Source organism: Leptodactylus fuscus, chromosome 8, assembly GCF_031893055.1.
Source record: "Leptodactylus fuscus isolate aLepFus1 chromosome 8, aLepFus1.hap2, whole genome shotgun sequence".
Taxonomy (NCBI): Eukaryota; Metazoa; Chordata; class Amphibia; order Anura; family Leptodactylidae; genus Leptodactylus; species Leptodactylus fuscus.
The window spans coordinates 703875-731652 of NC_134272.1; the positions used below are offsets into that span (position 1 = coordinate 703875).

The following is a 27778-nucleotide window of genomic DNA, read 5'->3' on the forward strand; positions in this document are numbered from 1 at the left end:
GCAGAACGTAAATTGCGGAAGGCGGAGCCTGAAGAGAAAGGAAAAGACCGGAGACCGGGGATAGGGTCGGGGGAGGCGGAGAGACGTCCGGGACCCCCCAGAGCTCCTGAGCGACCGAGAAGACTCCCGGCTAAGGTATCAGGATTGGACATCACCCGTCACATAGACGGATCCGCAGCTGACCCTCACCAGGCCCGGCCTCACACCCCGTCCTCTCCGTAACCGGGCCCGGCACTGGCGTCACCCCCTTATTCCTCACACCATTAGGGGCACCCCCTTCATTCCCCCCACCAGGCCCATCACTGGGGTAACTCCACCCCTCATCCCCCCCCCCAGGCCCATCACTGGGGTCACCCCTCCCCCCCCAGGCCCATCACTGGGGTAACTCACCCCTCATCCCCCCCCAGGCCCATCACTGGGTCACCCCCTCCCCCCCCCAGGCCCATCACTGGGGTAACTCCACCCCTCATCCCCCCCCCCCCAGGCCCATCACTGGGGTCACCCCCTCCCCCCCCAGGCCCATCACTGGTGTAACTCCACCCCTCATCCCCCCCCCCAGGCCCATCACTGGGGTCACCCCTCCCCCACCAGGCCCATCACTGGGGTAACTCCACCCCTCATCCCCCCCCCCCCCCAGGCCCATCACTGAGGTAACTCCTCCCCTCATCCCCCCCCCCCCAGGCCCATCACTGGGGTCACCCCTCCCCCACCAGGCCCATCACTGGGGTAACTCCACCCCTCATCCCCCCCCCCCCAGGCCCATCACTGGGGTCACCCCTCCCCCACCAGGCCCATCACTGGGGTAACTCCACCCCTCATCCCCCCCCCCCAGGCCCATCACTGGGGTCACCCCTCCCCCCCCAGGCCCATCACTGGGGTAACTCCACCCCTCATCCCCCCCCAGGCCCATCACTGGGGTAGCTCCACCCCTCATCCCCCCCAGGCCCATCACTGGGGTAACTCCTCCCCTCATCCCCCCCCCAGGCCCATCACTGGGGTAACTCCACCCCTCACCCCCCCCCCCCCCAGGCCCATCACTGAGGTAACTCCACCCCTCATCCCCCCCCGAGGCCCATCACTGAGGTAACTCCACCCCTCATCCCCCCCCCCAGGCCCATCACTGGGGTCACCCCTCCCCCCCCCAGGCCCATCACTGGGGTCACCCCTCCCCCACCAGGCCCATCACTGGGGTCACCCCTCCCCCACCAGGCCCATCACTGGGGTAACTCCACCCCTCATCCCCCCCCCCCCAGGCCCATCACTGGGGTAACTCCACCCCTCATCCCCCCCCCACCAGGCCCATCACTGGGGTCACCCCTCCCACACCAGGCCCATCACTGGGGTAACTCCTCCCCTCATCCCCCCCCAGGCCCATCACTGGGGTAACTCCTCCCCTCATCCCCCCCCCCAGGCCCATCACTGGGGTAACCCCACCCCTCATCCCCCCCCCCCCCACCAGGCCCATCACTGGGGTAACTCCACCCCTCATCCCCCCCCCCCCACCAGGCCCATCACTGGGGTAACTCCACCCCTCATCCCCCCCCCCAGGCCCATCACTGGGGTAACCCCACCCCTCATCCCCCCCCCCCCCCCCAGGCCCATCACTGGGGTAACCCCACCCTCAGGCCCATCACTGGGGTAACTCCACCCCTCATCCACCCCCCCCCCCCCAGGCCCATCACTGGGGTCAACCCCCCCCTCATATTCCCCCCCCCCTTCATATCTCCCCCCCCAGGCCCATCACTGAGGTAACTCCACCCCCCCCCCGGCCCATGACTGGGGTCACCGCCCCTCTTACTCTCCTCTTCTTTGCTTCCAGCTTGTCCTCTCCGTTATATTGGGGAACATTAGAGACGAGTGCCGGCGCCCCTGGCCCCTCCCCCTGCTGACTACCTCGGTGTTCCGGTTGTGTTTCTCAGGTGTCATAGTTGACCCCCCCTGAAGCTGATGAGCAGGGTCACTCCAGGCAGGTCTCTCCCGGGTCTTCTGCCCTTGTTGCCCTCACTGTTGTCTTGGGGTCAGACACCAGTAAGTGGGGGGTCGCCTTGACATTGTCGTCCGCACCACGAGTCCAGTAACGAGAGGTTGTCGTGTGGAGAGATGCTACACCCTGGAGGGTAAGGCCCCTGACATGGAGGCCCCGCCACATATCCCCAGGAGCCGCCCCGGGCCCCGTCTCCCACGCAGGCGCTCAAAGGCCCAAAGAGACCGGCAGAGGGGCCCTTCACCTGCAAACTCCTTATCTTCAAGTCCAGAGCCAGTCATCTGGCCACGCCCACAGCGCAAGAAGAAAAGGCGGAAGCGGGGCGATGAAAGCGCTGTCCTACGGGAAGAAGATCTGATTGATGGCTTCTGTATAAGCAGCTATGGCAGCTTGGAGGCCATGCAGGTGAGGAGGGGCTCCGGGCTGGGGACGTGGGCCCCTAGTCAAGATCTCATATCCCCCACTTGTCTCCTCCTGTAGAGAGATGTCTCCATGGAATCTGCCCCACTGGAAGAACCCTACAGAAAGCGGCCCCCTGGAAAGAGAAAGAGGAGTGACGGCGCCAGCTCGGAGGACCCCGGAGCCAGTGAGAGCTTACCCGACAAGAGCCAGGTAGGTGGAGAGTCGTGGCCACAGCTCTCTACATGGGTGTCCTCCGACCCAGCAGGGGGTGCGGGGGAAGGGTGGGGGGTGAGATAGAGATAAGATGTAATAGTCCTTGTCACGGAGCAAAGGTATACGTCTTCCTCCGGATGGTCTTTTGAATCAACAGGGACGCAAGAGGTCGGGAGACAACAGCAATTTATTGTAATCCACAAAGTTAGTAGCCGGCGGCGGTCACATCAACCGTAATAACAATAAGTCCACAGAAGTCACAATCCAATGATAACTTTGGTTCCTTGGTCCTGTAACTAAGTCCTGGCTCTCTGCAGAGCTGTGCACAGGCCGGCTAACACATACTAACTGCAGCTACAACTATATACTAAACTGTTACTTCCTCTATCTGTGGGTGGGAAGGGCTGAGTCACAGATCCTTCCCCCCTCACCTATGCCAAGGAGAGCAGACTCCCTGTCTACTATGGACAATGCACCATCCAACATCTTCTTGGAGACACTGATCAGATTATCTCCACCCATTGTCCTCACTAGTTAGAGGTATTTGCATACAATGTGCTAACACACTAGACCCGAATCAGCCAACTACACACTGATGTTTACAACAGGTTAGAGAATACATTCCACATGAAATATATATTACACATTGCCTATAGTATAGACTCTAACCATCCCGTGACAACCCCTCCCCCTCTCAAAACATGTGCATGACACAATTGGCCTACACAGGTAAATTGGGGAATGCACATCAGTCTCTATAGCTCATATGTCCTCCTGCCGGGATAACCCATCTGCGTTCTGGTGTTGGTTCCCTCGGCGGTACTGAATGGTAAAGTTGTAGAGTTGAAGGGCTGGCATCTGTCAGAAAATCCGGTGGATCCATGTTGGCGTCTCCCTGAGCTTGGCTTCGGGTCACTGCTCCCACAAAGTGGCACTGTAGATTTCCAACATCGTTGCCTAACAGAACATCGGCCGGCAGCCCGCTCATCACACCAATTGTGCATCGTTTTGGTCCATAACCATAGTCGAGTTCCACGGTAGCTTTAGGAATACGTTTCCGAGTACCTCCTGCCAACTCGATAGAAAGGCCAGGGCCCTCCTCTAGGGCCTCGGGTCGAACCACTCGGGGGTCCGCTACCGTTAGGAAAGCTCCCGAGTCCCGGAATCCAACAACTGTTCGGCCATCCAGTAGGACCTCCTGCAAGTGCTTCCGCTGAAGGTTTGCGGGATGTGTGGCGGAAGGCTGAATCCCATAGACCCCTGGAGGTGGAACAGATGTGTCATTCATGGAGTCATCTGGAAATGGGGCCAAACTTTCTGTCCTAGGAGTGGTTCCCAGGTAGTGAATAGGCCGGGATGCCACGGTGGCCCGTGCCCCCATGTTAACAGGGCAACTAGCTTGCAAATGTCCAGGCCGCCCGCACCCAAAACATCTGCGCTCTAGCATTCTTCCAGTAGGTCGTTGTCTAGGGACAGGGTTGTTCATAGCTGGAGGCCGATGGGCTGGGGCAGGGGTAGAGGGGGAATTGTAATCCTGAGGCCGGGCACGAAAGGTGGGTGGCTGGATGAAGGGTGTCTGGCGGACTGTGGTAGTTTTCCGCTCCTCTGCAAACAACCTCTTCCACTGCGGCTTGATGGTCAGGCCCTCATCTGCAAGGGAAGCAGCTTGCTCCACTGTGGCTGGGTTCCGTTCCAGCACCCACTCACGGATCTCAGCGGGGCACTGGGAAAAGAACTGTTCCTTAAGTATGACTTGGAGGATCTTATCGACTGTGACAGCCTCCTCTCCTTCTAGCCAGCGCTTGCATGCTTGCTTCAACTTGTGGGCGAACATGTGGAAGGAGCTTCCCCCATTGTAAGACAAAGAGCGGAATTGAACTCGGTAGGTCTCTGGAGTGACTGCATAATACTTCTGCACCGCTCTTTTAATGGCCTCATAGTCCCGCTGATCACTAGGGTCCATGGCTCTGAGAGCTTCCGCAGCCCCATCTCGTAGGTGCCCCACCAGATACCGGACCCAATCCTTCTCTGGGACTTCCATCAGGTGGCACTGGTGTTCGAAGTCCTGAAAATATCCATCAACATCCCCAGCCGCTTCATCAAAGGTCTTGAAGTGTTTATGGGAGACATATGGTGGTTCTCTCACTGTTGGGCTGGGGGCCGACGTTTGATTATAATTCCGCGTAGTTATCTCAGCCATTCGCATTTCATGCGCCATTCTTTCCTTTTCATGCGCCATTCTCTGTTCCTCCTTCTCCGTTTCCTGAGCCCTCTGTAATGCTCTACTCCTTTGCTCTGCAGTTGCTCCTAGCCCCAGCACTGCCAATTCCTCCTCATACAAAACAACCCATCTGCTCTTTTGGGTCTGTACCTGCCACTCCTGTATCTCTACTGTCTCCTGGGGGCAGCCCTCCTCATGGTCGCTTTGCAGGGTCATCTCCTCCAGTGCCTCGATCAGTTGATCTTTCGTTCTTCCCTGGTAACTCAGGTTTAGTTCCCGGGCCCTTACTTGTAGACGTGCCATAGTCCAGTTCCTGTATTCTGAGGTTGTGGCTCCATTAATCGCTGGGCTGCTGTAGTCCATCTCGCTGTCCGCTGTTGATCCCACTGCTGCCACCAGTTGTAACGGAGCAAAAGTATACGTCTTCCTCCGGATGGTCTTTTGAATCAACACGGACGCAAGAGGTCGGGAGACAACAGCAATTTATTGTAATCCACAAAGTTAGTAGCCGGCGGCGGTCACATCAACCGTAATAACAATAAGTCCACAGAAGTCACAATCCAATGATAACTTTGGCTCCTTGGTCCTGTAACTAAGTCCTGGCTCTCTGCAGAGCTGTGCACAGGCCGGCTAACACATACTAACTGCTAGCTACATCTATATACTAAACTGTTACTTCTTATATCTGTGGGTGGGAAGGGCTGAGTCACAGATCCTTCCCCCCTCACCTATACCAAGGAGAGCAGACTCCCTGTCTACTATGGACAATGCACCATCCAACATCTTCTTGGAGACACTGATCAGATTATCTCCACCCATTGTCCTCACTGGTCCTCACTAGTTAGAGGTATTTGCATACAATGTGCTAACACACTAGACCCGAATCAGCCAACTACACATTGATGTATATAACAGGTTAGAGAATACATTCCACATGAAATATATATTACACATGGCCTATAGTATAGACTCTAACCATCCCGTGACAGTCCTCCCCGGGGATAGTCGGTGTTACTGCAGCAGAGAATCCAATACTAATAGAAAGAGACATCGCAGTGACAGGCGGAGCAGATAGTAGGAGGAGATGACAACTTCAGGAGCATGTAGTCCTGTGTGCGGAGTGTCTGTGCTCGGCCTGGTGTAGATTATACAGCCTGACCCCGGGGGGGTCTCCGATAGCTCCTTCTCACACTTGGGGGGCAGCAGTCGGTCACTGACAGGACTGCCCGGTGCTATCACGTCTTATACATGGGGTGGGAGATGTTCTCCAGCATGGAGGTCACCACGGACAGTGTCCTTCTGTCACCCCCCACCTGTACTGGGCCCAGGGGCCCCGAGGACAGAGCCGGCCCTTCTAACCAGCCTGACAAGTCTATTCCTATCCCTGGCTGGTATACAGCGCCCCCCGCAGGCCACTCCGGAGAAGATGGAAAAGGCCCTAAGAAGTGGCCCCCGGACCCCACAGGCCCTAAGAAGTGGCCCCCGGACCCCACAGGCCCTAAGAAGTGACCCCCGGACCCCACAGGCCCTAAGAAGTGGCCGCCGGACCCCACAGGCCCTAAGAAGTGGCCCCCGGACCCCACAGACCCTAAGAAGTGGCCCCCGGACCCCACAGGCCCTAAGAAGTGACCCCCGGACCCCACAGACCCTAAGAAGTGGCCGCCGGACCCCACAGGCCCTAAGAAGTGACCCCCGGACCCCACAGGCCCTAAGAAGTGGCCGCCGGACCCCACAGGCCCTAAGAAGTGGCCGCCGGACCCCACAGGCCCTAAGAAGTGGCCGCCGGACCCCACAGGCCCTAAGAAGTGGCCGCCGGACCCCACAGGCCCTAAGAAGTGGCCCCCGGACCCCACAGGCCCTAAGAAGTGGCCCCCGGAGCCCACAGGCCCTAAGAAGTGGCCCCTGGACCCCCAGCCCTCAGCCGGTAGAGTCTGCTGTGACCCTTTCTGTGTAGCGCCTCCAGGTGATCGGCCCGGTCCAGCTTATTATTGGGGAGCGCACCCCGGTACTTATAGGTCCTGACTATCTCACTGCCGTCCCCTGGATCTCCACCAGATTCGGGGCCCTCCTCCGCTTACTAAAGTCCTCCACCATCTCCTTGGTCTTCCCAGCATTAATCCTGAGCTGGTCCTGCTGATACCAGTCCACACAGTCCCGGTATAAGTCTCTGTACTCGCTGTCGCCCCCGTCTGTGGTGAGGCCGCCTATTACAGACATCGGAGGACTTCTGTAAGTAACAGCTGGAGGAGTTGTACCTAAAGTCAGCCGTGTACAGTGTGAGCAGGGGCGAGAGCTGGAGCTTGTGGTGCCCCCGTACTACAGATCACAGTGTCAGACACACAGTCCTGGGCTCTCACATACTGAGGGCGGGGTGTCAGCTAGTCTAGGATCCAGTAGGACAGGTGATGGTCCCTCCACCAAGGTCCAGCTTCTCCCTCAGTAGTCCTGGCTGATGGTGGTGAAAGCTCCGGAGATATCACAGGACATTATTCTCACAGTGTTCCCGGGATTCTCCAGGTGAGAGAGATCTATGAAGAAGGTGGATGATGGCGGCATCTACCCCAGTGCCCGGCCGATAGGCAAACTGTGGAGGGGCCCATAGCAGAGCTCACTAGGGGGCGCAGGTGTGTCAGGACCAGTCTCTCTAGGACCTTCATCAGGTGGGATGTCAGTCCTATGGGTCTGTAGCCATTGAGGTCCATCAGATGAGGTGTCTTTGGAACTGAAACCACACAAGATGTTTTCCACAGTTGTGGTACCACTTCCAGCTTCAGGCTCATATTGTACATGTGTAATAACACCGCACTGCTGGTCTCCACAAGTCTTAAGTAGCCTGGCACTGATGCCACCTGGCCCTGTGACCTTCCCAGTCTAGATCGTTCCTTTCTCACATGTGAAGATCAGACAGAAGCCAAAGGACTGACTGCTGAATTTACTGATCTGGAGGTGAGAAGTAACAGCAGGGGGTGAGGTCAGTGTGGGGGAGAGGATTGAATGTATACGTGTCCAGCTGTCACCAAACAAGAGGAAGATGAGACTCCACGGACTGTAATATTTATCCCAATACACCCGCCCCACCCCCACCTCCCCATATAGCGGTCACCAACTAAGAGGAAGATGAGACTCCACGGACTGTTATACCCCAAACCACCCCCCATACCCACCACTCACCCACCCGAATCCAACTCCCCCCACTTTACTAGCTTTGGCAATGCCAAATATCTATTCGGACGTGCCAATAAAGCTTATTTGATTTGAATGACAAGAAACTCACCGTGTACCAAACCCTGCAAAAGGACTACACCATGGCTCCTACCTGGAGAAAATACCCCCCCCCCCCCTCCCCCCCAATCACACAGACCCTGAGCCGGTACAGACTGAGCGCCCACAACCTAGAGATAGAGACGGGGCGATACAGGCAGACGTACAAGCCACGGGAGAAGAGACTGTGCCAGCACTGTGACCAGGGGGTCCTAGAAGACCAGACCCACTTCCTGCTACACTGCACCAAATACTCAGCTGTGAGGGCCGTCTACTACCAAAGACTCTCTGCCCACATCCCAGACTGGGAGAAGAGGAAACTCTACATCCTACTGGGAGAAGAAGAGGCCACTGTGGAGATCGCTGCCCAATACGTGTCCAGCTGTCACCAAACCAGAGGAAGATGAGACTCCATGGACTGTTATATTTATCCCAATACACCCGCCCCACCCCCACCTCCCCATATAGCAGTCACCAACGAAGAGGAAGATGAGACTCCACGGACTGTTATACCCCAGACCACCCTACGCCCGCCCCACCACCTACCTCAAACCCCCTCACTCTACTTGCTTTGACAATACCTATTTGAATGTGCCAATAAAGCTTCTTTGTATTGTATTGTGTTGTACATGCTGGGGAGGAAGGAGCTGATGTGTGACCAGATCTGTTGAATATTCGATTTAGTTGGTTGAGCCACTTTGCCTCTCCTTCTACCTGGAAGATGGCTGCCGGTGTCCAGATAATGACTTCAGACTTTTCCAGACTTGCCTGATGTTTTTGTGCTCCATCTTCCTCTTGTAATTAGCTTTACCCTCCCGGGAAGGTGGAGGGGGATGGTAGGTTGTGGCTACATTGAGAACGTTCCCTTGTCTTCCTCTTTTGCAGAAACGACACTGCTCTGCGGTTGCTTCTCTGAATCCTTGCACGTGGGCTTCGGGGCCAGAACATGACACAAGTCAGGTGGGTAGAGCGGCCCCTTCCTCTTGTTGCGTCTCTCTTCACTGGTGATAACTTGTTGTTTCTTTCAGGATTGTGTGCGCGGTGGTCTTGATGCGGGATACATTGTGAGTAGATGGTGTTACCATTGTGGGATCTCTGGATGGGTTCAGGGTTGGCGGGGCCCGCTGTCAGACTCCTCTTATTCTTCTCCATCTTTTTCAGTGCGATGCTGAGAGCAGCTCCGAGGAGCAGGTATGGATGTCAGTCCTTAGCCCCAGCCTGGGCTTGGAGCCGGCTCTTGTTTTTTTCTGTTTGTAGTCCTGGTGGCCACCAGGTTGTCTCCTGCTTTGTGTATTTGTTTTGGTGTCACCTTGGTTTTCAGCTTTGTCTTCTCCTGCAGGTTCCCAGTGATGACCTGGCTTTGTCCTTCACGATTTCTACAAGTACAGGTAGGAAGTTCGGCCGCAGTTTGTTCTCGCACATTGTGGCCTGTAGATGAGGGTTTGGAGGGGCCGCCCTTAGTGGGCCATACCATAGATGGACATGAGGTGATGGCGGTCTGGTCTGTGGCCGGAGGCCGCTGTCCAGCACAGGATTCCAAGCCATGACTTGTGGGTCACTTTGTGGTATAGACTAGACCAAGCATGTCAAACATGTGGCCCTTTACAGACATATCTGTGGCCCGCACAAAAGTCTCAAACTTTGTCTCTAAACTTTAGAGACAAAGTTTGAGACTTTTGTGCGGGCCGCAGATGTACAAAACTCACGATCAGCACTTCCAGTCTCCCTGCTCTCTTCCGCCCCTCCTCTCCGCCCCCTCCTCCCCACACGCCGGGTGACTTGGCCACGTAATCAGGCCCGCACCCGACGTGTGCCTGCGTCCTACGCGGTCTCACAAGACCGCTGCGCAGGCTGAAGAGCAGAAGCAGGTAAGCTTCTTCAGAAGAAATAGTGATTTTTTTAGGGGATAAATACTAGATTTATGATGATGGGGAGGGGTTGGAGTGCTGGGGAAGGGTTGGAGTGCTGGGGAAGGGTTGGGGTGCTGGGGGAGCAAGTGGGTGGGAAAAAACAGTCCTCAGGTCCAAGGAAGGGCCAGACATCCAGAAGTCCCCCTCCCCCAGCATCCCCTCCCCTCCCAGCACTCCAACACAATAATGGTGTCTGCCAGCTTTAACTGAGGTGCCATTTTATCGGCAATTGCAGGCACCCGGAGCAAGATTCGGGGGCCTGCTTGCATTTTTATGGCAGCCGGGAGCCTTGTGAGGCTCCAGCCTGTCATTCTATACTTTCTATTGTAGGCTACTCTATGTAGCCTGCAATAGAAATGCCGGATTTTTGCGATGCATGGTATTAGTGATCAGTCCCCTAGGCCCTAGCCATTAGCTGCCTCGCTCTTGTTACTCATGTGGCCCTCGGGGTACCCCGAGTTTGACATGCCTGGACTAGACAATGTGCCTGGAGATACTGAGGGGGGGTCACACTGACATTTTCAGAGCTACAGTAAATCTTTTTTTCCACTTTAAATTTTTGTTATTTTGGCATTTTATTAATTTCTCGTAACATTGATGTGGACAGCTTTTTTTTTTTTCACCAAAGAAGAGATAGCGGCAGCGCTGCGTATACAGCTCCAAAAGCTTTCCATTTCTTGTCGGCAGAAATGCAGGATATACCCGTCTGTGCCTTTTTTAGGGAGGTGCTGACAGAAGTGGGGGCGCTCACCCGGCACTGTCAGAAAAGAATTTCTTTATTCGCCATCCTTAAAAGCATAGGCAGAGATCGCCGTTTACAGCAGGGCGTGGAGAAACAAGGCAACAGCGCTTTTACAAGCCATATCGGTGTACAACAAGAAGTTTGTCCTTAGTGGGTGTATATAATAGGGTTAAAGTGTAGCCAATAGAGAAGGAGCGGCAAACTTCTCCCCTCTCTTAGCTCCTCCCTCTGCACAGTTGGACCTGAAGGAGAACTAGCGGTTCTAACTAGAGGACAGCATATAGCAGTCCGCAGAACATCCCCCTAGTTGCCAGAATCAAAGGCCGACCAATCAAACTTCAACCAGCCAAAACGTCAGAGGAGAACAAACTCCTCCCATTATTCCAGACTCCTCCCACCTAAACGGCGGACTAGAATGAGAACTGGCTAGAATACATCAGCCAATCGGATCGATGCCGACGTTCTGCTGTACAACGTGCGGGAGAGTGAAACTAATCGTGTAGAAGAGAGGGGAGGCGCTAATGGTGGTGCGTTATCAATAAAACCAGAAAGAACCGACAGAAGAAGGACGTGCGTAGCCGAATATAGACAATACATGCTGGTTCTTTTTTCATCTGGCCCTTTTCATTTAAACCCAATGGTCCTAGAGCATTAGTGTATGGGATCCCGCGGGCTTCATGTTGGAGCAGACGCTTCTTTCTGGCGAATGTCAGACAATCCGCATTACCACTGTGCGCCCCGTGAACATGGCTGATCAGCCGAGTAGATCCCTTCTTGCTCTCGATTGACCTGTAATGCTCAGGGAACCGCACATCTAGACATGAAAAAGCGCTGTTGCCTTTGTTCTCCACGCCCTGCTGTAAACGGCGATCTCTTCCTTTGCTTTTAAGGATGGCGAATAAAGAATCTCTTTTCTGACAGAGCCGGGTGAGCGCCCCCACTTCTTTCTTCTGTTAACTGTTTGTTTTTTTTCATTTCAACATTTTTATTGATTTTTCGTATTCAGTACGTATTTAGTATAAACTATTACAACTATTTTTTTTAACTATTTTTTTTTTTATCAAACATTAAAATGTATGCCCCTTACACAAAGATATAAAACATTTACCCCAGGACCGTAACTACCGGGGTAACTTCCACAGGGCCCTGGACATTAGGGGGCCCGGCGACAACCACTACCGCTGTGATTATTTTTTTTTTAATAGTCCGTTACCGGCTGGAGTTACTCCAGATGGTAATGGGCCCTATTTACTTACCGATCCTGGCAGCGACCGGGACCAATCAGTGATGCCGCGGACATAATACTGTGTGCAGGGGCCACTATGGGACATAATACTGTGTGCAGGGGCCACTATGGGACATAATACTGTGTGCAGGGTCCACTATGGGACATAATACTGTGTGCAGGGGCCACTATGGCGGATAATACTGTGTGCAGGGGTCACTATGGGGGATAATACTGTGTGCAGGGGACACTATGGGGGATAATACTGTGTGCAGGGGTCACTATGGGACATAATACTGTGTGCAGGGGTCACTATGGGACATAATACTGTGTGCAGGGGTCACTATGGGACATAATACTGTGTGCAGGGGTCACTATGGGACATAATACTGTGTGCAGGGGCCACTATGGGACATAATACTGTGTGCAGGGGCCACTATGGGACATAATACTGTGTGCAGGGGCCACTATGGGACATAATACTGTGTGCAGGGGCCACTATGGGACATAATACTGTGTGCAGGGGCCACTATGGGACATAATACTGTGTGCAGGGGCCACTATGGGACATAATACTGTGTGCAGGGGCCACTATGGGACATAATACTGTGTGCAGGGGTCACTATGGGACATAATACTGTGTGCAGGGGCCACTATGGGACATAATACTGTGTGCAGGGGCCACTATGGGACATAATACTGTGTGCAGGGGCCACTATGGGGGATAATACTGTGTGCAGGGGACACTATGGGACATAATACTGTGTGCAGGGGACACTATGGGACATAATACTGTGTGCAGGGGCCACTATGGGACATAATACTGTGTGCAGGGGTCACTATGGGGGATAATACTGTGTGCAGGGGCCACTATGGGACATAATACTGTGTGCAGGGGCCACTATGGGACATAATACTGTGTGCAGGGGCCACTATGGGACATAATACTGTGTGCAGGGGCCACTATGGGACATAATACTGTGTGCAGGGGCCACTATGGGACATAATACTGTGTGCAGGGGCCACTATGGGACATAATACTGTGTGCAGGGGTCACTATGGGGGATAATACTGTGTGCAGGGGACACTATGGGACATAATACTGTGTGCAGGGGTCACTATGGGGGATAATACTGTGTGCAGGGGACACTATGGGACATAATACTGTGTGCAGGGGACACTATGGGACATAATACTGTGTGCAGGGGACACTATGGGACATAATACTGTGTGCAGGGGCCACTATGGGACATAATACTGTGTGCAGGGGCCACTATGGGACATAATACTGTGTGCAGGGGCCACTATGGGGGATAATACTGTGTGCAGGGGCCACTATGGGACATAATACTGTGTGCAGGGGCCACTATGGGGGATAATACTGTGTGCAGGGGCCACTATGGGGTATAATACTGTGTGCAGGGGCCACTATGGGGTATATTACTGTGTGCAGGGGCCACTATGGGACATAATACTGTGTGCAGGGGCCACTATGGGGTATAATACTGTGTGCAGGGGTCACTATGGGGACATAATACTGTGTGCAGGGGCCACTATGGGACATAATACTGTGTGCAGGGGACACTATGGGACATAATACTGTGTGCAGGGGACACTATGGGACATAATACTGTGTGCAGGGGACACTATGGGACATAATACTGTGTGCAGGGGCCACTATGGGGTATATTACTGTGTGCAGGGGACACTATGGGACATAATACTGTGTGCAGGGGACACTATGGGACATAATACTGTGTGCAGGGGCCACTATGGGACATAATACTGTGTGCAGGGGCCACTATGGGACATAATACTGTGTGCAGGGGCCACTATGGGACATAATACTGTGTGCAGGGGCCACTATGGGGGATAATACTGTGTGCAGGGGCCACTATGGGGGATAATACTGTGTGCAGGGGCCACTATGGGGGATAATACTGTGTGCAGGGGCCACTATGGGGGATAATACTGTGTGCAGGGGACACTATGGGGGATAATACTGTGTGCAGGGGCCACTATGGGGTATATTACTGTGTTCGCCTCTCTCTTCTTCCTCTTCAGCGTTCGCCTCTCTCTTCTTCCTCTTCAGCGTTCGCCTCTCTTCTTCCTCTTCGGCGTTCGCCTCTCTCTTCTTCCTCTTCGGCGTTCGCCTCTCTCTTCTTCCTCTTCGGCGTTCGCCTCTCTCTTCTTCTTCAGTGCTCGCCTCTCTCTTCTTCCTGTTCAGTGTTCGCCTCTCTTCTTCCTCTTCGGCGTTCGCCTCTCTTCTTCCTCTTCGGCGTTCGCCTCTCTCTTCTTCCTCTTCAGTGTTCGCCTCTCTTCTTCCTCTTCGGCGTTCGCCTCTCTCTTCTTCCTCTTCGGCGTTCGCCTCTCTCTTCTTCTTCCTCTTCGGCGTTCGCCTCTCTCTTCTTCTTCCTCTTCGGCCTTCGCCTCTCTCTTTTTCCTCTTCGGCCTTCGCCTCTCTCTTTTTCCTCTTCGGCCTTCGCCTCTCTCTTCTTCTTCCTCTTCGGCCTTCGCCTCTCTCTTCTTCTTCCTCTTCGGCCTTCGCCTCTCTCTTCTTCTTCCTCTTCGGCCTTCGCCTCTCTCTTCTTCTTCCTCTTCGGCCTTCGCCTCTCTCTTCTTCTTCCTCTTCGGCCTTCGCCTCTCTCTTCTTCTTCCTCTTCGGCCTTCGCCTCTCTCTTCTTCTTCCTCTTCGGCCTTCGCCTCTCTCTTCTTCTTCCTCTTCGGCCTTCGCCTCTCTCTTCTTCTTCCTCTTCGGCCTTCGCCTCTCTCTTCTTCTTCAGGCAGTGACTTGTAACGTTTAGGCCCGGGCAGAGCAGACTGCACTTGCCCACAGGCCACGAGTGTTGTAGCTTTCGTATATTTCCGTGTGCTGTGTGAGGCGTCTTTTTTGGGGGGTTTGCGGGACGATATGTCGTTATTATTGATACCATCTTGGGAATGTCGGACGCCGTCGTCGCTTTATATTCCATTTATTTAGACCTAAAAATTGGTAAAACCCCCTCTAATCAGCCATTTAGATTTTTTCCTGCTGCGAGGCTCACTCTCCGGGACGAATGTTTTTCTAGTTTAATAGTTGGAGTGTTTTCGGACTTGGGATGTCTCGTGTGAGATCTAGAGAAAGGGGGAGGGGCGCAGACTTAGAGACAGAATTTATTTTATATTTTGAAACCTTTCTGCCCCTTCGTTTTGCAGACCCTGCACCTTCTGCTCCGCCGGCTCCATCACCTGGTTCTTGTGTATTGTCCCGCGTTTTCAGTGACAGGTTCCCCTGTAAGGCGGCCCCACCCCCACTAATGTAGACATGGCAGATGGGAGCAGCCTTGGTTATGGAGGGGGTGTCAGAGTCCGAAGGGTCCAGGATTGGGCTGATTATTTGCAAGTCTTTGTCGTTATGTTTTCCATTCACTGACTGGTTTTGTCTCTGCAGCTTCGCCTCCCCTTTCTGGCGGTCGGCTAAAGTTGACAGTACTTTCCCAAATCTCTGGTTTGGGTCGAAGCTGCGAGAAGAGCCAAGAGCCAGAGATTGAGTATCTTCCACCCCCACAAGCTCCTCCACCCATTGCCCCATTGCAGGATCCCCCCAGTGCATCCCCCAAAGTGGAGCCTGTGCCAGTCCAGCCAACACCACCCCCTCCCAGTGTGGTGCACGGGCCTAGTAGGTAAGAGCCCTGAGTGTCTCGGGATGTGGTGTTTTACTGACATGTGTGACCTGGGATCTTACATGACTTTGTTTTGTCAGTTCCAGCAGGAGCTCTGTCCCCAAACCAGTGCCTGCTCCGGCTGCATCTCAGAGGACGACCACCCCCTCTATTTCCCTTCCAGTGCACACTGCACCTTCCACCCTCCCCTCGGTGCTGCGTCCTCCTTCCCATCACATTAACCTGTTTGCCCCCACTCAGGCCCTCCCTCCTCCACCCCCACTTTTGCAGGTCCCTGGACACCCGTCGTCAGCGGTGTTATCTGGTGAGTCTGAGGCCTGTGGTCGGGGTTGTCGGGGTTCTGCTGCGGGTGTAACCTGCTTCTTTGTCTCTTTGGTCTAGAACATAATCTCATTGGACAAGAACTAGGATCTCGGTTCCTGGCCGCCCCGGGGAGCACAGCTGAGATTGGTGCTGCCGTCAGACCCACCTACCAGTTCCACCAGCACAACCATCAACATACTCACCAGCACACACACCAGCACTTCACCCCCTACCCCCACAACGTGAGTCTGCCACCCCTCTTGTGCCCCATTCGGCTTCTGTGGCTCCGTCTTGTCCATATGTGCTGTGCGTCTGTCACCTCTGACCCCGCCACGCCCCCCTCGCCCCGCTAACTATTTCTGTTTCACTTTCTTTACAGTTTGAGAAATATCCGGGTAAAATAGAAAGTCTTTACAGACAGAATCCGAGCTCTGTAAGTGCCTCTGTGTATCTGCCCCGTGTCACCCCCTCCCCGTGTGTCTGTTACCCCCCCCCCCAATGTCCTGTACTATATAAAGCCTCGTCTCCTCCTCCTCTTCTCCTGTTACTTCACAGTTTTTATGTTGTTGGTTTTTTTTTCCAGTTTTTTCCTCCTTTTTCTCCGGTTATTACTGCACTACCCCCAGTTCTACCTCCTAGCGTCTCCTTTGGATCTCTTCAGGGGGCATTTCAGCCCAAGGTGAGCCCAATACTCTATAGGTACCGGGGCAGGGCTGGGGTTAGAGGATAGCGAAGCCCTCAAGTTCCTGACTTGTTGTATTGTCTACAGAGCACAAGTTCTGAGCTGGCCTCACGATGCTCTGTGCCCCCCGCCATTACCCATAAGGCCCCTCAGGTAAGTCCTGACCAACAGGACCCGTATACATGTGACCAGCGGACACTATGTGCAGATTGTATATAGTGTACTATCTACAGGTTATATAGAGCAGATTGTATATAGTGTCCTATCTACAGGTTATATAGGAGCAGATTGTATATAGTGTCCTATCTACAGGTTATACAGGAGCAGATTGTATATAGTGTCCTATCTACAGGTTATATAGAGCAGATTGTATATAGTGTCCTATCTACAGGTTATAGAGGAGCAGATTGTATATAGTGTCCTATCTACAGGTTATACAGGAGCAGATTGTATATAGTGTCCTATCTACAGGTTATAGAGCAGATTGTATATAGTGTCCTATCTACAGGTTATAGAGCAGATTGTATATAGTGTCCTATCTACAGGTTATATAGAGCAGATTGTATATAGTGTCCTATCTACAGGTTATAGAGCAGATTATATATAGTGTCCTATCTACAGGTTATAGAGGAGCAGATTGTATATAGTGTCCTATCTACAGGTTATAGAGGAGCAGATTGTATATAGTGTCCTATCTACAGGTTATAGAGGAGCAGATTGTATATAGTGTCCTATCTACAGGTTATATAGGAGCAGATTGTATATAGTGTCCTATCTACAGGTTATATAGGAGCAGATTGTATATAGTGTCCTATCTACAGGTTATAGAGGGGCAGATTGTATATAGTGTCCTATCTACAGGTTATAGAGGAGCAGATTGTATATAGTGTCCTATCTACAGGTTATAGAGGAGCAGATTGTATATAGTGTCCTATCTACAGGTTATAGAGGAGCAGATTGTATATAGTGTCCTATCTACAGGTTATAGGGGAGCAGATTGTATATAGTGTCCTATCTACAGGTTATATAGAGCAGATTGTATATAGTGTCCTATCTACAGGTTATATAGAGCAGATTGTATATAGTGTCCTATCTACAGGTTATAGAGGAGCAGATTGTATATAGTGTCCCATCTACAGGTTATAGAGGGGCAGATTGTATATAGTGTCCTATCTATAGGTTATAGAGCAGATTGTATATAGTGTCCTATCTACAGGTTATAGAGCAGATTGTATATAGTGTCCTATCTACAGGTTATAGAGGAGAAGATTGTATATAGTGTCCTATCTACAGGTTATAGAGCAGCAGATTGTATATAGTGTCCTATCTACAGGTTATAGAGCAGATTGTATATAGTGTCCTATCTACAGGTTATAGAGGAGCAGATTGTATATAGTGTCCTATCTACAGGTTATAGAGCAGATTGTATATAGTGTCCTATCTACAGGTTATAGAGGAGCAGATTGTATATAGTGTCCTATCTACAGGTTATAGAGCAGATTGTATATAGTGTCCTATCTACAGGTTATAGAGCAGATTGTATATAGTGTCCTATCTACAGGTTATAGAGTAGCAGATTGTATATAGTGTCCTATCTACAGGTTATAGAGGAGCAGATTGTATATAGTGTCCTATCTACAGGTTATAGAGGGGCAGATTGTATATAGTGTCCTATCTACAGGTTATAGAGGAGCAGATTGTATATAGTGTCCTATCTACAGGGTATAGAGGGGCAGATTGTATATAGTGTCCTATCTACAGGTTATACAGCAGATTGTATATAGTGTCCTATCTACAGGTTATAGAGGAGCAGATTGTATATAGTGTCCTATCTACAGGTTATACAGCAGATTGTATATAGTGTCCTATCTACAGGTTATAGAGGAGCAGATTGTATATAGTGTCCTATCTACAGGTTATAGAGGAGCAGATTGTATATAGTGTCCTATCTACAGGTTATAGAGGAGCAGATTGTATATAGTGTCCTATCTATAGGGTGTATATAGTGTCCTATCTACAGATTATAGAGCAGATTGTATATAGTGTCCTATCTACAGGTTATATAGAGCAGATTGTATATAGTGTCCTATCTACAGGTTATATAGAGCAGATTGTATATAGTGTCCTATCTACAGGTTATATAGAGCAGATTGTATATAGTGTCCTATCTACAGGTTATAGAGGAGCAGATTGTATATAGTGTCCTATCTACAGGTTATAGAGGAGCAGATTGTATATAGTGTCCTATCTACAGGATATAGAGCAGATTGTATATAGTGTCCTATCTACAGGTTATAGAGGAGCAGATTGTATATAGTGTCCTATCTACAGGTTATAGAGGAGCAGATTGTATATAGTGTCCTATCTACAGGTTATAGAGGAGCAGATTGTATATAGTGTCCTATCTACAGGTTATAGAGGAGCAGATTGTATATAGTGTCCTATCTACAGGTTATAGAGGAGCAGATTGTATATAGTGTCCTATCTACAGGTTATAGAGGAGCAGATTGTATATAGTGTCCTATCTACAGGTTATAGAGCAGATTGTATATAGTGTCCTATCTACAGGTTATAGAGGAGCAGATTGTATATAGTGTCCTATCTACAGGTTATAGAGGAGCAGATTGTATATAGTGTCCTATCTACAGGTTATAGAGCAGATTGTATATAGTGTCCTATCTACAGGTTATAGAGGGGCAGATTGTATATAGTGTCCTATCTACAGGTTATAGGGGAGCAGATTGTATATAGTGTCCTATCTACAGGTTATAGAGCAGATTGTATATAGTGTCCTATCTACAGGTTATAGAGCAGATTGTATATAGTGTCCTATCTATAGGTTATAGAGGAGCAGATTGTATATAGTGTCCTATCTACAGGTTATAGAGCAGCAGATTGTATATAGTGTCCTATCTACAGGTTATACAGGAGCAGATTGTATATAGTGTCCTATCTACAGGTTATAGAGCAGATTGTATATAGTGTCCTATCTACAGGTTATAGAGCAGATTGTATATAGTGTCCTATCTACAGGTTATAGAGGAGCAGATTGTATATAGTGTCCTATCTACAGGTTATAGAGGAGCAGATTGTATATAGTGTCCTATCTACAGGTTATAGAGGAGCAGATTGTATATAGTGTCCTATCTACAGGTTATAGAGGAGCAGATTGTATATAGTGTCCTATCTACAGGTTATACAGGAGCAGATTGTATATAGTGTCCTATCTACAGGTTATAGAGCAGATTGTATATAGTGTCCTATCTACAGGTTATAGAGCAGCAGATTGTATATAGTGTCCTATCTACAGGTTATAGAGGAGCAGATTGTATATAGTGTCCTATCTACAGGTTATAGAGCAGATTGTATATAGTGTCCTATCTACAGGTTATAGGGGAGCAGATTGTATATAGTGTCCTATCTACAGGTTATAGAGGAGCAGATTGTATATAGTGTCCTATCTACAGGTTATATAGAGCAGATTGTATATAGTGTCCTATCTACAGGTTATAGAGCAGATTGTATATAGTGTCCTATCTACAGGTTATAGAGCAGCAGATTGTATATAGTGTCCTATCTACAGGTTATAGAGGAGATTGTATATAGTGTCCTATCTACAGGTTATAGAGGAGCAGATTGTATATAGTGTCCTATCTACAGGTTATAGAGCAGATTGTATATAGTGTCCTATCTACAGGTTATAGAGGAGCAGATTGTATATAGTGTCCTATCTACAGGTTATAGAGCAGATTGTATATAGTGTCCTATCTACAGGTTATAGAGGAGCAGATTGTATATAGTGTCCTATCTACAGGTTATAGAGGAGCAGATTGTATATAGTGTCCTATCTACAGGTTATAGAGGAGATTGTATATAGTGTCCTATCTACAGGTTATAGAGGAGCAGATTGTATATAGTGTCCTATCTACAGGTTATAGAGGGGCAGATTGTATATAGTGTCCTATCTACAGGTTATAGAGGAGATTGTATATAGTGTCCTATCTACAGGTTATAGAGGAGCAGATTGTATATAGTGTCCTATCTACAGGTTATAGAGCAGATTGTATATAGTGTCCTATCTACAGGTTATAGAGGAGCAGATTGTATATAGTGTCCTATCTACAGGTTATAGAGGGGCAGATTGTATATAGTGTCCTATCTACAGGTTATAGAGGGGCAGATTGTATATAGTGTCCTATCTACAGGTTATAGAGGAGATTGTATATAGTGTCCTATCTACAGGTTATAGAGGAGCAGATTGTATATAGTGTCCTATCTACAGGTTATAGAGGGGCAGATTGTATATAGTGTCCTATCTACAGGTTATAGAGGAGATTGTATATAGTGTCCTATCTACAGGTTATAGAGGAGCAGATTGTATATAGTGTCCTATCTACAGGTTATAGAGCAGATTGTATATAGTGTCCTATCTACAGGTTATAGAGGAGCAGATTGTATATAGTGTCCTATCTACAGGTTATAGAGGGGCAGATTGTATATAGTGTCCTATCTACAGGTTATAGAGCAGATTGTATATAGTGTCCTATCTACAGATTATAGAGGAGCAGATTGTATATAGTGTCCTATCTACAGGTTATAGAGCAGATTGTATATAGTGTCCTATCTACAGGTTATAGAGCAGATTGTATATAGTGTCCTATCTACAGGTATAGAGCAGATTGTATATAGTGTCCTATCTACAGGATATAGAGGGGCAGATTGTATATAGTGTCCTATCTACAGGTATAGAGCAGATTGTATATAGTGTCCTATCTACAGGTTATAGAGCAGATTGTATATAGTGTCCTATCTACAGGTTATAGGGGAGCAGATTATATATAGTGTCCTATCTACAGGTTATAGAGGAGAAGATTGTATATAGTGTCCTATCTACAGGTTATAGAGCAGATTGTATATAGTGTCCTATCTACAGGTTATAGAGGGGCAGATTGTATATAGTGTCCTATCTACAGGTTATAGAGCAGATTGTATATAGTGTCCTATCTACAGGTTATAGGGGAGCAGATTATATATAGTGTCCTATCTACAGGTTATAGAGGAGAAGATTGTATATAGTGTCCTATCTACAGGTTATAGAGCAGATTGTATATAGTGTCCTATCTACAGGGTATAGAGGAGCAGATTGTATATAGTGTCCTATCTACAGGTTATAGAGGAGCAGATTGTATATAGTGTCCTATCTACAGGTATAGAGCAGATTGTATATAGTGTCCTATCTACAGGTTATAGAGCAGATTGTATATAGTGTCCTATCTATAGGGTGTATATAGTGTCCTATCTACAGGTTATAGAGGAGCAGATTGTATATAGTGTCCTATCTACAGGTTATAGAGCAGATTGTATATAGTGTCCTATCTACAGGTTATAGAGGAGCGGATTGTATATAGTGTCCTATCTACAGGTTATAGAGCAGATTGTATATAGTGTCCTATCTACAGGTTATAGAGTAGCAGATTGTATATAGTGTCCTATCTACAGGTTATAGAGGAGCAGATTGTATATAGTGTCCTATCTACAGGTTATAGAGCAGATTGTATATAGTGTCCTATCTACAGGTTATAGAGGAGCAGATTGTATATAGTGTCCTATCTACAGGTTATAGAGGAGCAGATTGTATATAGTGTCCTATCTACAGGTTATAGAGGAGCAGATTGTATATAGTGTCCTATCTACAGGTTATAGAGGAGCAGATTGTATATAGTGTCCTATCTACAGGTTATAGAGGAGCAGATTGTATATAGTGTCCTATCTACAGGTTATAGGGGAGCAGATTGTATATAGTGTCCTATCTATAGGGTGTATATAGTGTCCTATCTACAGGTTATAGAGGAGCAGATTGTATATAGTGTCCTATCTACAGGTTATAGAGGAGCAGATTGTATATAGTGTCCTATCTACAGGTTATACAGCAGATTGTATATAGTGTCCTATCTACAGGTTATAGAGGAGCAGTTAGTATATAGTGTCCTATCTATAGGTTATAGAGGAGCAGATTGTATATAGTGTCCTATCTACAGGTTATAGAGGAGCAGATTGTATATAGTGTCCTATCTACAGGTTATAGAGCAGATTGTATATAGTGTCCTATCTACAGGTTATAGAGCAGATTGTATATAGTGTCCTATCTACAGGTTATAGAGGAGCAGATTGTATATAGTGTCCTATCTACAGGTTATAGAGGAGCAGATTGTATATAGTGTCCTATCTACAGGTTATAGAGCAGATTGTATATAGTGTCCTATCTACAGGTTATAGAGGGGCAGATTGTATATAGTGTCCTATCTACAGGGTATAGAGCAGATTGTATATAGTGTCCTATCTACAGGTTATAGAGGGGCAGATTGTATATAGTGTCCTATCTACAGGGTATAGAGCAGATTGTATATAGTGTCCTATCTATAGGGTGTATATAGTGTCCTATCTATAGGGTGTATATAGTGTCCTATCTACAGGTTATAGTTCTGGTGCCGGATTCTCTTTGTGTAGATTCAGGGCTCTTGCAGGACTCGTCCTCAGACATTTGGCCATGACTTCGGGGTGTTATCACAAAGAGTACCCCTTACTTGATGGCTAAAACCTAACTTTTATTAAATAATTTGCTAAAATTCTAAATATTCCCACTACACATACACACCCAGGACCCTATATTCCACCTGGTCCTTATAAGTGAAAATAACTTAGGAGGGGGTTGGTTCCTGTCAGTTCAAGGGTTTAGAATCCAGTTGGTGGTTTCACTGGATTATTTTAACTGTCAAGAAACCCCTTTCAATGTGACCCCCTCCTAAGTTATTTTCACTTATAGGGACCAGGTGGAATATAGGGTCCTGGGTGTGTATGTGTAGTGGGAATATTTAGAATTTTAGCAAATTATTTAATAAAAGTTAGGTTTTAGCCATCAAGTAAGGGGTACTCTTTGTGATAACAGTTGTATTTTGGTACCACCAACCCAGTGCATGTTCCATGACTTGGGGGTATTTCATGATTCTCCAATTCATTAGATGTTCTTTCTTTTTCTTGCAGATGACTGAACAGTTTAAGCCCAGGGTAAGCGTCTCCTCGGGTGTATTTGGGGCCCCTCGTAGCACATGCTGGAGTATCCGCCATCTTGTGGTCTGCCTGGTTCTGTTCTTGGGTGTGAAGAGTTCCGGGCAGAGGGGTCTGCGGTTTATTCTCATCGTCTTCCTGTGTTTTTGCAGAGGTCGGGGCGCTGGTGTGCAATGCACGTGCGGGTGGCCTATATGATCCTGCGCCATCAGGAGAGAATGAAGGTACGGCCTAGTTCTCTGCACTACACGTCACACATGAGCAGAGTCGTGTACTCGCTATGGAAGGAAAGGAGAAGACGATTGTGAAGGGTCGCACTATTGTTAACTCCTGCAATGCCAGGCAGAATCTGCGAGCCAATCACTGGCCGGGGATCTGTCCCTTCCGGTGATGATGTCACAGACTGATGGTAGTTACACTATAGGCGTCCTCGTATGGTCGACTCCTCATAGAAATGACTTTAAGGGTCTCCTGGAGCTGGTGTGCAGAGCTAGAGCTTGAATTGTAAATGAGCGCTGCCTTTCCTTCTCAGCGATCTGTAGCCCTGTCCATCAGGAGGAGACTTACTGCCCTACCCAGTGTCCCCAGCAGTATGGACTCTGCAGATGGTTAGGAGATGGAGTGAGAGCGCTCTGCCCCAACCCAACAATACAAGAGGGATATCCGTGGTCTTCATGGGGTGGCGGTGCTATAGGATTCCTTATCACATCCTAAATATACGCGGTAACTGATTCTCCTCCGCTTGGGCCACTGCCAACACACTCTCCTAGTCACACATTTCATTTCTCAGCAGTCCATTGGTTCTTTGATTAGGGAGTGCTTTGTCTCTCTCGTCTTTGTGTCTCATCTTAAATTGGATGTCTCTTGTCTCAGTCGCAGCTCGCTCATGGAAACCCTCACAAGCCTGAATTACGTGGTGACCTCCTGTGCTTAAGTTCAGGACTGGGCCCTCTGTCCTCCACACATGACCTTGCTCGACCCCCGTCCCTGGTGACTGGTAATGTGTTGCGGATGTCTCTTTTGTGATGTGCACGTCTTGCTCTCTATCCTCTGTCGTTGGATAACCTGTCTCTCTCCGTTAGGTGCCGTATCTCACACCCCTGCACAATTCCAGGTTGCTCCTTCAGCCGCCGCGTTTCTTTCGCAGGCTGGACCTTCTGGTGAGTGCCTTGTGTAACATGCCCTGGTGGACTGTACCATTACTCTGACCTCCGCAGCCTTGCTCAAAAGGTAGTTAAAGGGATTGTCCAGTTTCAGATGTTGCTTGTATAATGAGTAGTTGTAGCGTTTACTGGATCGTTTCCTAGATCTCTGCTTACTGGATAAAAATCCTCCTGCTCATGTGATGGACACAGAGGTGCGCAGCTCGTTACAGTAAGGGCTAGTTCACACAGGCGGAATCTGCCTCAAAAGCCGCCTGCAAAAATGGCTCCCATTGACTTCAGTGGGAGCCATTCATTGTTTTCTTTTTTCTGTTAGCTGGTATCAGAAAAAAGAAGCGACCTGACCTATCGAGTCGGCTCAAGGCACACCCCTGCGTAGGCCCATTCATTCATTCGCAGCTAGCCACCACCCTACAGCCCGTAAGAAGACATCTGCCTGGGTAACGGGCTGTGCACCTGTGTCTATCACCTGACCGCCGCCTCGCCATCACCTGACCGCCGCCTCGCCATCACCTGACCGCCGCCTCGCCATCACCTGACCGCCGCCTTGCCATCACCTGACCGCGGACTGCTTTTTATCCTAGATCTAGAAACTGGGAGGAAATGATTCAGAAAGTAGATTGAAGAATTCTAGAACGTCTTATTGTGCAAACAATATTTGTCTGACACCGGACAATCCCTTTAACATTCATTTCAGTTCAGCCCATTTAATGGGGTATTCCATTGTGTTTGTCTGTAGAACGGCATATCGTGCAGCGTCCTAAAAATGAAGTCACTGCTAATTTCGCCATCACGGCGGCCACATTGTTACAAGTGGAGGCGGGGCCTCTTCTCTGGCCCGCCTCCATTGCACATCAGCAGCAGGTATTGCTTGTAACGTTCAGCTGACACCCTCATGCAACACCTGCAGTTGGGTGTAAGGGTGTTAGTTCACACGTTCAGGGGTCCGCGCGGGTTTTGACACAGAGAGAGACGCGGCGAGCCTTGAATGAGCCGACACAGGAGGGTGCTGCCGCTAGGCGGAAGCCACGGTCCAGCGCGCCGCGGTTTCCACCTAAAGATAGGACATGTCGCTTCTTTTCTCCGCTAGCAGCAGCCCGCCGTTGGTGGAAAAAAGAAGCCCGGCGGCCTGCATAGACCACCATTGTAAAGGGGCGGATTTTGTTGTGAAATCCGCTGTCAAAATCCGCCCCTTTGCCCACGTGTGAAGGAGCCCTAAGAAGGATCCATCATTACCAGCGGGTCGGAGTTGCCTCTAGAAAGCGATTCTTCTTCTACTTTTATTTCTCAGTCTGCGTCGCCATTTTTGAGTCTTCGTTATGCAAATTGCTCTTCAGAAGGCTCAGGGGTGTCAGGGGTTCCATTGCCGCCTCTCTCTTCTGCGTCTCCTCCTCCTCCTCTAACACGAGACCACCACAAAATGGCTGACGGAACAGCCGACTGCACATGTTCTGCCGCCATATTGTGGTGGTCTCATGTAAGAAGAGGAGGAGAACACCAACAGTACCCCCTTAATAATTCTCTTCTCACTCTGTCCATGTATCCAATCATCTGCTATTGTGCCGCAGCCTACAGAGCTCCATATGTGAGGATGTGGCCGTGTCGGGTACTGCAGCTCAGACCCCATTCACACTGACAACCTCTAGTGCTGAGATCTCACCTGTTCCCTTTTTGCTTCCAGATCCTTTCTTAAGGGCGCCTGGATTGTCCGCTCTGGCCTCTCTGACTAATGGTGCTTTTGGTGGTCTGGGAAACCCGTCTTTCAGTAAGTGTGAAGTCTCGAGCTTTCTGCTGCTTTGTCCTTTTTTTCTAGATTCTTTGTCTTAAGGTTTCTTCCCCCTCCCCCCCTAGATTCCTCTGCAATGTTTAACCAGAAGGACTCCCCGGCCCCCCACGGCTTCCCTAGCCCTCACGATCATTGGAATCGGCTGCATCGCACTCCGCCTACGTTCCCTGTCCCGCCCTCTCAGGTTTGTGGCAAAGTTGGGGACATGGACCCTCATGTTGCACACATAAAAGATGAGAAGGACAGGTAAGAACACGCCCAAGATCTTCAGTCTGTCACATGTCGGTCTACATCCCCTTCTCATGCACCTTTTCCTTCCGCAGGGATCTTCTGTATTCCCGCTTGGCCCCGCGGGTTTCACCTCTTACTACCACACAACGTCTGCCTGTCAGCGAGGAGCGCAGCTCGGCTCGGACCCTTTCCCCTTATCTTGCGATGAGACCAGGAAGTAGCTCGGACATCAAACCTCGCCTGACCCCGGATCATCCTTCCAAAGTGAAAGTGAAAGAGGAGCCTGAGCTTCTTAGCTTTGAAGTGGGCCGCTCGCCGCTGCCTGGGCTGCACCTGCCTCATCCATCGCCCCCTTTTGAACGGCTGCGTGGGGCTTTTCTTGGAGAGCAGTACCCCAATGCACTGGAAGCCTGGAGAGATGTGTACCGTAGAGCGGACCCTCCTCCTCTTCGCCTCCCCCCTGCCCCTCCACAACGCCTTTACGAGCAGCGAGAAGAGCGGGCTCATATTCTGCGTGAAGACTTTGAACGGGCCCGTATTTATGGTCTACCTACTCATGTGGCAATGCAGCCCGCTCCTCCCTCCATGTTGGGTGCACTATACCCTCACCCAGTGACTGGACTCCTCAGCAAGACCCCTCCAATAAACCTCCTGAGCGCCCCTCCGCCCCTCATCTCCACCTCGCGGCCCGGCTCGCCTCCCCGTAGGGACCTTTACAAGGACAGAGACTGCAGATAGGACTGCTCTGCTCGTGTACATATTTATATATTCTACTCCGTTGCCCTGGGCTTTTGTACATTTTTATGGTCTGTGATTTTCAGCACTGTGTTCCCTGGTGGCCATTCCTTTTCCAGGTTTCTCTGTATTGGAGATGTGCAGGGCCGGGGACCGCACTGCCCTGTAGTAGAACACCAATAAACCTTCTCCC

At 49.8% G+C, this 27778-nt stretch overlaps 1 protein-coding gene across 1 annotated transcript; it reads left to right on the top strand.

Annotated features, from left to right (window-relative positions):
* The first annotated feature begins 26 nt into the window (after positions 1 to 26).
* Positions 27 to 27778, top strand: FBRS (fibrosin). Its single transcript, XM_075285648.1, has 20 exons — positions 27 to 135; positions 1820 to 2389; positions 2465 to 2596; positions 8967 to 9041; positions 9110 to 9145; positions 9243 to 9272; positions 9421 to 9469; positions 15389 to 15620; positions 15701 to 15924; positions 16002 to 16165; positions 16303 to 16356; positions 16507 to 16602; positions 16693 to 16758; positions 23647 to 23670; positions 23823 to 23894; positions 24544 to 24667; positions 24753 to 24830; positions 26515 to 26598; positions 26685 to 26865; positions 26943 to 27778. Exons 2-20 carry the CDS (start codon positions 2132 to 2134, stop codon positions 27586 to 27588), a joined length of 2625 nt encoding a protein of 874 aa, XP_075141749.1. The 5' UTR covers positions 27 to 135; positions 1820 to 2131; the 3' UTR covers positions 27589 to 27778.